The sequence below is a fragment of the Marmota marmota genome, unplaced genomic scaffold, assembly GCF_001458135.2.
Source record: "Marmota marmota marmota unplaced genomic scaffold, marMar, whole genome shotgun sequence".
NCBI lineage: Eukaryota > Metazoa > Chordata > Mammalia > Rodentia > Sciuridae > Marmota > Marmota marmota.
The window spans coordinates 38,364,146-38,375,426 of NW_025999949.1; the positions used below are offsets into that span (position 1 = coordinate 38,364,146).

Genomic DNA, 11,281 nt, shown 5'->3' on the forward strand with positions numbered 1-11,281 from the left:
CATAATCCCTAAAGTGACTACTTTAAATATTATTCCTTGCTTGTTCAATTTTGGCCTTTGTAGCTATGTCTTAAAACTTACAATGTATGGATTTTCTTAATGTTTAACTTAAATTACATCCAACTTCCTTCATGGTCAGATAAGTGCTGATGGAAGGATGAGAACTAAGTAATGATGTTCTAGAAGACAATGTAATGAATAATGTGCGTGAGCCCTTTGCTCTATGGTTTATGGAGAGGCCTAAATGCCATGGCAATGAAAATGTCTGTTACTATGGCCAAAAACAATGCGTCCCAATAAAATTGGGAAAAGATTAAAAATCTTCCGATGAGTGTTTGGCAAGGTAATTATCATCCAGATTATTGTGTTGACTGTTATGAAGATAATATGTTTTCTACTAATTCTTTTTGTGTTTCAATAGCAGATTGTGATGACCTTGGACCAAGAGCCAAGTGACTGAAAGAAAATTTCCCAGTTACGTTCTTTTTTTATATTAAGAAAGGGGGAATATGTGGGAGGCCAAGCTTATGGGTGACTGAGTTACACTCTCCAGCTGGGTGCTGAGGTGCTCAATCACAGGAGATGAGTGAGAAAGGCAGAGGAGGGTTGGGAACTATGAAAGGGACAGGCAGATCATGATTATGAGTGACCTGATGTGTTTGTTCTCTCCATGACACATGCTCTCCTGGGCTCAGGAAAGAAGGCATATCTGAGGATATCTCCTAAGTAGGGCTCAGCCCTTAGGGCAGGAAGGGAGAGATGGGGATGCTGGATCTCTCTTTCCTTTGACTATTCTGAGGCTCAATAGTGGGTGGGTGCTGAGGGAGATGAGGCCTTGTTCTTCCACATATCCCACTGTCTGGCCTAGGTGGGGCCCAGCTCCTGGAGTCTTCAAGCCAGTTGCTTCTAGCCATTATTTCTGGTCTTGCTGTCTCCCAGAAGCCTGTAAATCCTGAATGCTTTTACATGCATGCATGTAAATCATGAATGCTTTGTATCCCCCACTCTCTGTTCTCCAGCACATGAAATCACATTTTAAGATCCAAAGAAAGACTGAGAGGTATGCAGCTGCAGCAGTGGTTCAAGGTGAGGCGTGGAGCTCAGATTTGTCAGCTGAATCTGCTGACAGGGGATTGGTTGTATGCCGCGGTCTGGCTGGGCACAAATCACGAGCCACTCAAGCAGGAACAAACTTTATTTCTGATCTCCACCAGCACACTCCCTGGGAACTCTCCCGAATACCACCCACACGGCTCCTCCAGGAACACACCACACACCAACCGGAACTCCCTCCTGGAACACCACCGGGCTGTGGTGTTCCAGGAGAGAACGCACTCAATCTCGAAACCCCCACGAGAATTCAACGGGAACTCCAAAGTAGCGGGTGCCCGAGGCAGACAGTAAAGGTCTAATATACAATTGAATACACAGCCTGTTTCAATCCAGCATCATCCAGTCACAGCAATTATAATTAAGCTTAACTTAATACCATCATCTTAATGGCTTGCCTCTCAACCATTACTTCTGGCAAAATGCCAGGGGCCATTCTGACTCGGCTGTGGCTCTCAGCAGTTGTGGGCAGGTCTGTGGGACTCTGTATAGTAGTTGGGGATATGGGATCATGCATGTGCTGCCCTGGCTGTGCTCTAAGGAACACTTCCGTGTGGAAAGCTGCAGTGTGACAGCACAATCCTGTTTCCTTCCTAGTAAGAATAAATATTTTTACTTCTGTAGGGAACATTCTGAAAAGGGTCACTGAATGATTACATGGTGGCCTCCAGGAATTGGGGTTAGAGAGGTGTTTACTTTCACTATAAAGTCTCAATGTTTTCTAATTCTTATTAAGAAAAAGAAGGGTAGAAGGTGAGAAGGGACAGTCCTACTGGTCAGCAGGTGGTTGTTGTGAGGCTTGCTCTACACCTGCCCTGTGGGGCATTTTGAAGGCAGGTAGAGTTTCCGAGGACCCTCTTGCAAACATTGCCTGCTGGTAGTATGATGCCCTGGCTCTCATTTCGGGGTGATCAGGGATACATCTCACCTAAGCCCACAGCCTTAACTCAGGCAAGGCTGGCCTTGCCCCATCTGTAGAGCAGCTTTCAGGGTGGGGCTGCTCAGCTCCTACTAGGACACCCCATTGTTTCCTGAAGGAGGGCTCATGTTAATGTTTCTCCTGTCTCCCACTGTGTAGACAGCTATACACCTTTAATTTTGTGCACAGAGGGTGGAGTGCAGGCAGTGTGAAGAGCACACTTACCCATATGCCACGGACTGGGGCACTAGTGAAAATGTGTGCCATTATAGAGGCAGTGTGCCCCACACAGGGGCAGAGGTGGGAAGTGGCTTCTCCCCAGGGAGACATCCTGGGTGAGGAACTTGTGGCCCTTCACAGTCTAGTCTGCACAGATGTGGCAGGAGCAGGATGAGCTCTACTGGAAGTTCATAGTGGCCATCCAGGAGGTGAGGCAGAAGACAGACTTCTGGAACCTAGTGCTGGAGTGCCAACTGCAGGCACTGAATACTGCCATGGAGAAGAGGGAGGTGTAGTTCACCAAGGCACTGGTGACCTCCAGCATAGATCCTGCAGTACTGAGGCTCATGTCCCGCAAGCTTGAGGTAGACTTAGGGGTTCCTGGGGCAGGGCTGGTGGCTGCCCCCCTCCTACCCACAGTAGATGGCCTTGTCTGCTGTGGTGGGACCCTTTGGTTCTGTGTTCTGCCCCCTGAGATAAGCACAGAGGTGACCTCTCAGTTACCCCTAGAGGAGGGTTTCCTGAAACCTGAGAGCAGGGCAAGGGTGCTGCAGGTATCTGTGCCTCAGGCCTGCGTGTGCCTGCAGTTTCCTTTCAGGGGTTTTGCTTGCTCTTGGGTCTTGCTGACCCCTCCTTAACCTCATGGCACCTCATAACCTCTCAGCCTTGCAATTCCAGTTCTCCAGTGGCTCATTGTGGTATGCCAGGCTCCTGTCACCAAGTAGAGCCCAAAGATGTCCTGGGAGCAGAAAAGGTGCTCTTGGAATCTGTGGGCCCAAGTCCCTCAGTCACTTGATGATGGACTTAGACACAGGCCTAGGGGGTGGCCACAGCACTAGGAGGCCCCAGGATGCTTGGTTTGGTAGGCATACAGTTAACAATGGGAAACATGTAGGCTGTGGGTACCAGGGACTTACATGTCCCTTACTCTCTTCCTGAGTTCTGGGGGAGTGAGGTCTGAGCAGAACTCAAAACATCCACTCCTCCATGTGGCACTTCTCTGCTAGGACTGTCCTGGGCATGGGTGGGAATAGCAGTAAACAAAATTGGTGAGGTCTTGACCCCCAAGGGCCAGCTGAGGACAGGAGGTTCTCAGCTGAAGAATCAGGAAGCTGGAACCTCCAACAGAACTTCCTGGTTCCTCTGACACCTGCCTGTCAAGCTTCTAGTGCTTGGCCAGGCCTTCTGCTCCATCCACCTGTCTGGAGCAGTTACAGAAGAAACAGGTGACACAGGGTGAGGGGTCTTTGACGACACCAGCTGGGTTGACTGGTGGCTTCCAGGCCCATGGCTAGCGTCCAGGTGCAGCTGTACTGGAGCCCTTGGAGACAAACACAGTGTCATCTCCTAGACACGGCTGCTGCTCCTGAGTTAGAAACAGCTGGTTCTGAGCCTTTGACAGGCCCATTGAGGGGAGGCCAGCTCATCAAGGGGTAGATGCTTCTAGGGCAAGGACATGTGGGGCAGACCCAAGATGGCTATAGTCGGGCTCCCTTGTGGAGATTTCATTGGGTTATGTATTTAGTATGTAGCCAAGGTTATGAGCACCCTGATTCAGTGTATGTACTCAAGGTTGTAGACATTTGTCTGTGAACCTGCACCCACTTATGTAACCTGTGGACAATGTGACTTCTTTGTCTGGCTTGCATTTAAAAAAAAAAAAAGGTCTATGGTAGGACTCGGGGCAAAATGGGGGTGGTGCTGGGGGCTGCCGCTGCCTCTGAATAAAGAATATCTATTTGTTATACTTTTTTTTTTTTTTTCCTGATACTGGGGATTGAACCCAGGGGTGCCTAACCACTGAGTCACATCCCCAAACCTTTTTGTTTGTTTGTTTTTTAGTCATAGTTGGGCACAATACCTTTATTTTATTTTTTATGTGGTGCTGAGGATTGAACCTAGTGCCTTGCACATACTAGGCAAGCGTTCTGCTGCTGAGCCACAACCCCAGGTCCTCCCACCCCTTTTTATATTATATTTTAGACAAGGTCTTGCTGAGTTACTTAGGGCCTTGCTAAATTGCTGAGGCTGGCTGTGAACTCACAATCCTCCTGCCTCAGCCTCCCGAGCTGCTGGGATTACAGGCATGCGTCACTGTGCCTGGCTTAAAGAATGTCTGCAATCCCAACTGTGCCTTACATCTTGCTTCACTGCTGGGATCCTAAATGTATTTCCTAGGCTCAGAGCCTCCACCCAGGCTTGCTGCAGAGAGGCAGATGTGCAGCATGGACTTGAGGGTCCCTCACCATCTGTGGAGGTGTTTTCATTCTGAGAAGTACCACAGGTAGCTTTTCCAAGGTGATTCATCAGCACACAGTTTGGCTGACCATTAATGCCTTCTGCCCAACACAAAAATTCCAGGACCAAAGGATTAGCTGTGTGTAAAGGTTCTTCATCCCTGTTTACAGCACTCCAGCTGGGTTTGCTGTACCACCCGCCCACCCACTCTCACCATCCTGACCAAGGCTGCATACTAGGCTTTGAGGTGAGCAACCCCTGAGCTGCCTAGGGAACACCCAGCTCTCGGGATGCAGGGCTGAGGGTGATTGTAAAAGGCGTCTGCCAAACCCCAGTGTGTAGGGCTGGATGGAAACCATGAAGGAGTCTTGGTATGAGGATCAGATGGGGAACACAGGGCCAGACAGCAGGCCAGGCTGGGACGGGTGAGGAGCAGAGGTCTAAGAGCTATCAAGAAGCCAACTCTACAGGATTCATTTATGATTGAGGAAGGGCTGGGAGGATCCAAGGTAAGCTACCCACACTCTGGCTGGGACACAAGCACTGCAGATGCAACCAGAGTTTATTGACCTGAATCACGGCAACCCATCAGGAGTAGGTCTGTGGATGCAGCACTGGCTTTATCCACCGGAGTCATAGCTGCCCTCTAGCTCTGGCTCCCTCTGTAGGTGCTATAGGACCACGGGCTCAGCAGCAGAGGCAGCTGGAACTTCTGGGTTTCATTGATGATGGTGAAAACAATCTGAGAGAAGCAGAAAGGCACCAGAAATCAGTGAGGGACCACAGCACAGGAGCCACCTGCCCTCAATGCTCCCTGGGAAAGCGGCCTGGATGGTGGGGAAGGCTTAGCTGAAACCCAGTGGTGGATTAGAAGCTTCCTGAGGGCTGAGTCCTCTTCCGGGCATGCTGGATGTGGAAAAAGCCAGGTGGAGGGGGTGGGGGGAGCAGTAAGGGAAGGCCCAGGAGCTAGAGCTGGTGTAGATGGAAACTATCTATGAAGAGGGGGTGAATCACCCCCCCCCCAAGCCTGACTCATGGACGCTCATGGATGGGCATGTTGACACGGAGTCTCTTGATGCCCCAGGTCCCAGGACCCCTTTCTTGTAGGAACTCAAAGCAGGCAAACTCGTGTGCCTGCCACCTCCCTGAGAGAAGTGGGACCAGTCTGCCCATGAAGCCTGGCCTGCAGGTCAGTGAGTCAGGGCTTCCACCCTCTCCACCTGCCATGGCACTCACCTCTACATATGGGTAGAAGCTCTCCTGCCCCATCTCCTTCCAGTAGCCCTCTGTGTCAAAGGACAGCTTATAGGTGCCTGGCTTCATTTGGCCTGTCCTCAGGAGCCCAGGGCAGTGGCCATCTGGGTCTGTGTAGCTGGGGAGAGGATGGGATGCTGAGGTCAGATGTGGAGCCACCCTTCCCCATCCCCCCTGGGTCTGACCCCCTGGCCTCAGACACTGTGCAGGCTGATGCAGACATGGCTGAACAGAGATTGTGGGGCAGTTTCTAGAGACATTGTTGCACTGCCTCTTTAAGAAATCAATAAAGAAGCAAAAAGGGAAAAATCTCCCAGTTTAACCTATGAGCAATAATCACTTCAAATTTGGCATGTTTTTCTTAGATTTTTTTCTAAGCTTAACTATGTTTATTTACAAACATATTTAAAAATATTTTTTAGTTGTAGATGGACACAATACCTTTATTTATCTTTATGTGGTGCTGAGGATTGAATCCAGTGCCTCACACATGGCTAGGTGAGAGCTCTACCACTGAGCCATAACCCCAGCCTGTATTTATAAACATTTTTACAAAACAAATTATTCATGTTTCATAAGCTGTATTTTCACGTAGTGTGTTGTGTGTGGCTTTCTGGGTCAATAACTGCCTATCTATATGGTGGCCCATTTCCAACAGCACAAAGGGTCCACATGGAGTGGGCTGATCCCTCATGGAGAGTTCTAAAGGTTTGGCTAAGTCTCCTCTTCAAAACCCCACATCATGTGACCAGCTGGACTGTAAAGTGTGTCTCACTGGTGAGAGGGGCAGAGGAAGCACGTGCACATTGTGGTGGGTGGGACTCCAGGTCTCGCAGTGCCATGCTGACTTGAAGAAATGCTCAGATGAGATCTTGTCCCTCATCCCCAAACTTTTCATTTCTTTTTTTATTACTGGGATTGAACCCAGGGGTGCTTTACCACTGAGCTATATCCAGTCTTTTAATTTTTATTTTGAGGCAGGGTCTCACTAAATTGCTGTTACTGGCCTCGAACTAGCTATCCTCCTGCATTAGCCTCCAGAATTGCTGGGATTACAGATGTGCACCCTTACGCATGGCACCCCCTGACTTTTGTGAAAAGCTGAACAGGTAGAAAACAAGCCCCATCCTTGACCCTGAACCTGTAGCGCCTATCCTCCTTTCTGTAACCTGCTCCCGCTGCCCACCCACTCCCAGGCTGGAAGAGAGTGTCTTGAAGCTTGGAGCCTGCCTCCTTCAAGATGGAGAGTTTGGGAAACCCACTCATAGAGCCAAACTCAAGGGTTTTCTCCAGCAGAGCCTGTGCAGGGAGCAGGGGCCCAAGGCCTGGGCTCTGTGAGCACATCAGGCTGAGGAAGCCCAGCTTTTATTTCATCCTACCTGTTTTCCCATCTGTAAAATGGTAATTATTGTTTCCTACCCAGAGGGTATACGGAGAATAAAAGCAGAAATTGGGTGTTCAGCCTGCTGTTAACCAGGCGGACAGTGAGGCCTTTTAGCTGCCACCTCGGGTATTAATTCAGGCCATGGGCATGGTGGCAAGGAAACACACACTGCCCCTACCCCAGCAGGCCTCAGCCCATTCTATGGCATTGTCCCAGGATGCTCACACCTGGTGAGACGTCTACTTCCATTGTCCTCTGGTTTTCAGTGAGGAAAGTGAAGCTGAGAGAGTCAGTAGGGAGGGGCCAGGCTGTGAACCTGTGGGACCCCAGGCTGAGGGGGCAGTTGAGCAGCAGTCATCTCTGTCCTCTAGGCCTCAGTGCCCTCACTCCTGGACTGTCTGGGATGTGTCCCAGGGTGGGACTCAGGAAGGGCTGGTGCTGGAGGAGCAGGTGCTCTAGATTCCCTCCCATCCCCAGGGCCTACCTCCTACCTTTTTCTTAGCTCTGTCCACTGCTGGCTGAGGTCTTCAAGCTGGGACAAATGGAGGCAGAGGCCGGGGATTGGGAGCCCAGAGGCAGTGTCAAGCACATGTATGGTCAACGGGCTGTCCTCAGGCTCCTGGCCACTGCTCTGGATCACAAGAGGGGCAGGGTGAGCTCCCGAGGGCCTCTGTACACAGGCCCCAGTCTGTCCACATCTCTGTGATTAGAGTAAACAGCCCAAATGCCTGGAAGTCAGGCCCAGTGCAAGGGTCACTGGAACTGCTGAGTAGCAGGAGGAGGTACCAGGTTTGCAAATAACGCTGCTCTGTCTTCCACTGTCACCCACTAAAGACCCCCACTTTTCTTCCCTCCAGCCCCTCAGTTCCAACCTGTCCGTGACTTTGTTTTCCCAGAACCCAGAGCTCTCCTGCGACTCTGGTTCGTGAGTGCCCTAGGAGCTTACAGCCCAGGCAAAATTCTGCTAGAAGGCCCTCATCAGGGCCAGGAGGGTTTCCAGTTCTGACTACCCCGACGGTCAAGTGTCCTTTCCTCAGTTTCCTCATCTAAAACATGGGAGCATATGACTCCCTAGGAGACAGGAACTCTGGTGTCCAGGCCTGTGCCCCTTACCTCGGGGCAGCTCAGATGTCGCTGTAATGTCAGCAGCCGCGGGGCTGCCCTGGAGCTCTTGTCCTGACCTGCAGCTCTCATCCCGGTACTGCGAGGCACTGGCAGAGGCACTGGCCACCCGGGCCCCTCACCCCCATCCCCCGTCCTGTCCCACCAGTCCGTAGCCCTGAGCCTCTGTTCCACCTCCACCGCCATGCCCACCAGGAGGGATACCAAGTGGAGGTTGGGGTCAGTAGTACAAACGTGAGGCGTAGGTGTGGGCCCTGGGCTGGGGGCGAAGCCTGGCCCACGGGGGCGTGGTCTGGGCGTGGCTGGTTAACGGGGTGGGGGGCGGGGTGTGTGGTCAGAGGTCAGGCACTACATCTATCCCAGACCGCTTGGGGCGAGTGCACAGTGCCACCGCTGGGCCAGTGTAGCCTCTGGATTCCCAAAATTTTGATAGAAGGTCCTCATCAGGGCCAGGAGGGTTTCCAGTTCTGACTACCCCAACGGTCAAGTGTCCTTTCCTCAGTTTCCTCATCTATAACATGGGAGCAACTCCCTAGGAGTTTGAGAGGCTGTCATAGGAAGGGTGAAGGTCCTGACCCCCAGCTTGCTGCACTCTGTCCTTCCTCCTTTCCATGTTGATAGGGCAGGAGGAACGCGCTCTGTAGAAGAGGAGGCAAGCCAGAGATGCTGTGCAGGGTGTGACTCCATCATTGTATCAATATGTGGCATGTAGAGAATCATGTGGTTTATAAAAAGCAGAGGCTTGGGCTGGGGATGTGGCTCAAGCGGTAGCGCGCTCGCCTGGCATGCTGGGTTCGATCCTCAGCACCACATAAAAATAAAATAAAGATGTTGTGTCCACCGAAAACTAAAAAATAAATATTAAAAAATTCTCTCTCTTAAAAAAAAAAAGCAGAGGCTTTCTATATTTAAAATCTGAAAAAAATCTACACCTGGATGTTAGCTACTAGTTGTCTTGCTGTGGCACATGGGATCGTTTTTCTCCTTGCCAAGTTGCAGTTCTAATTATGCAACAGTGAGCTGAATAAGTGTGGATTATTTGTAGGTCTGGAATCAGACTCCTTCAGGGTAGAGCCACAAGCCCCCTCAGCAAAGGCTGTGTGTTCAGTGGAAACCACTCTTGAGGTAGTTAAGGGAACATCACTTGAGGTGTGAACACACACACTTGGCTGGGCTTCTACTTAAGAAGATGACTCCAGGAGTTGCTCATGAGTGTTGGGGCGAATGCCCTTAGGGCCAGAGACCAGAAGCAGCCAGACTGACCTACTGGGGACCAGTTAAGTAAATGAGCCTCTAATGCACCAGAATGCTCTGCAGCCCTTTAAGGAGAGACTGTAGAGTAGGAGAGAAGGCTGTGACTTTCCACCTCCACTATTGTGAAGATATGTTCACCTGACCTGCACAGCCACCTCATAGAGTATCATTATCCCCTCTGGGCTATCCAGGTGAATGTATCCTGCAACCCCTAAGGTCCCCCAGAATGAGGGTTGTGCAGGCAAAACACTAGACTATACTACCCAGGGGCTTTTATGGTGGTTCCTGTTTCTGGCCTGTGACCCAAGTCTTTGGGCACTTATGTCACATGCCATGTGCTCTGTGTAAACTGTGACCCCTGCTGTACCTGGTCCCTGGGCAACAACAGTGTTTGGCATGGTCAAGCATAGGGCTTGGGATCTCTGTTTTTCTTGCAGTAATCCTGAATAAAGTCTTTCCCTGTGCTTTAATAAGTATCATTGGATAATTTTTTTCTCTAATATTGCAAGACAAGGAACACTACAGACTTACAGCAAACACCAGAAACTAAAGAGGTGCGGAAGGACCCTCTGCACTAGCTTTCAGAGGAAGAATGACCCTGCTGACACCCTGATTTCAGAATTCTGGCCTCCAGAACTGTGAGATAGTAGGTTTTTGGTTTAAGTCACACACATTTCTGTGCTTTATTATGGCAACCCTGGGAAATAAACACACTGGCTCCCCCTGTACTAAAGATAACCTTTGTTTCATTTGATCTACCTTGCTAATCACACCAGCATTGAGACTGTTCTGAATTTGAAGCTGAAGAGAAATTGTGGAGCAGTATGGGTTTTGATGGGGGGGGGCATCAAGGAAAGTGGGCCTGGTGTTGGAAAGCGGGTTGAGCTAGAAGACTGCAGGGCATCTGGGCTCAGGTAAGGTCAGGATGGTGGGGACAGCAGAGCCTCCACGGTGACAGCCAAGTTGATGTTGAGCAGCTTGCTAGCTTCTGAGTCTCTGCCTCCATCACTGTGCCCTGGGACACTTCAGACTGAGATCTCTGTTCTAACCTCATGAAAAATGTCAGACCCAGACCAGAGGCTGGGCTCTCCATGCTCCAAATGTCTGGGCAATGCCCTCTTCTCCAGTCCTCCTGCTGCTCAACTCCTTCTTCTGAGGGAAACATCAGCTCATTTTAATCCTGTTTCTGCTGGGCAGGGGGAGCCCTAATTCCAGCCCTTTCAACAACTCAGGACGGAGCATACAGTGACAGGGGATGAAGACCCTGAGCTGGGCTGCGTTTTGACCAAGTGTGTGGGTTGTAATAAAAAATACGTCACTGCTTTATTTCTTTTCACGAACTTTTCAAAAGAAGAAAGTGTTTTTCCATTTTTGTCTTTTCTGCAGAGGGAGGATAAGGATCTTGGATTCCCCTGGAGGAAGGCAGTGCATTTCTTTCCTGACTGGCATCCCTCATGCACACATAAATGTGTGTGCACACATGTGCAGACACACACATACATACACCCTCAAAACCATCCCTCCACATGCCCATGACATGCCCATGACACATGAGCATGCATGCATACTACATATGTGCACAAACAAGCACACATGTACACACACACACACACACACACATCCCTGTCTTGCTTTTACCTCTGAGGCTGCAGAGTTTGGAGGAAACTAGGAGAGGACCCAGGAGAGGCCAAGGGAGGAGCCTGGCAGCAGAGGGGAGGGAGCAGTCACTTCCCAGGAAACCAGGGTGTCCCCTTCCTGACTCAACTCTGCCTCAAACCCTG

The 11,281-nt window shown here is 50.5% G+C and overlaps 1 protein-coding gene across 2 annotated transcripts; it reads right to left on the reverse strand.

The window, feature by feature from the left end:
• Nucleotides 1-5,030: 5,030 nt before the first annotated feature.
• Nucleotides 5,031-8,484, reverse strand: LOC107143060 (5-hydroxyisourate hydrolase-like). Of its 2 annotated transcripts, none has more exons than XM_015486688.1 (4): nt 8,238-8,484; nt 7,616-7,755; nt 5,723-5,858; nt 5,031-5,228 (listed from the first exon to the last, which is right to left on the reverse strand). In XM_015486688.1, exons 1-4 carry the CDS (start codon nt 8,430-8,432, stop codon nt 5,133-5,135), a joined length of 567 nt encoding a protein of 188 aa, XP_015342174.1. In that variant the 5' UTR covers nt 8,433-8,484; the 3' UTR covers nt 5,031-5,132. The 2 variants fall into 2 exon arrangements, with proteins under 2 accessions (XP_015342174.1, XP_015342173.1); XM_015486687.2 differs by having other exon boundaries at nt 7,616-7,824; nt 8,238-8,476.
• Nucleotides 8,485-11,281: the final 2,797 nt, after the last annotated feature.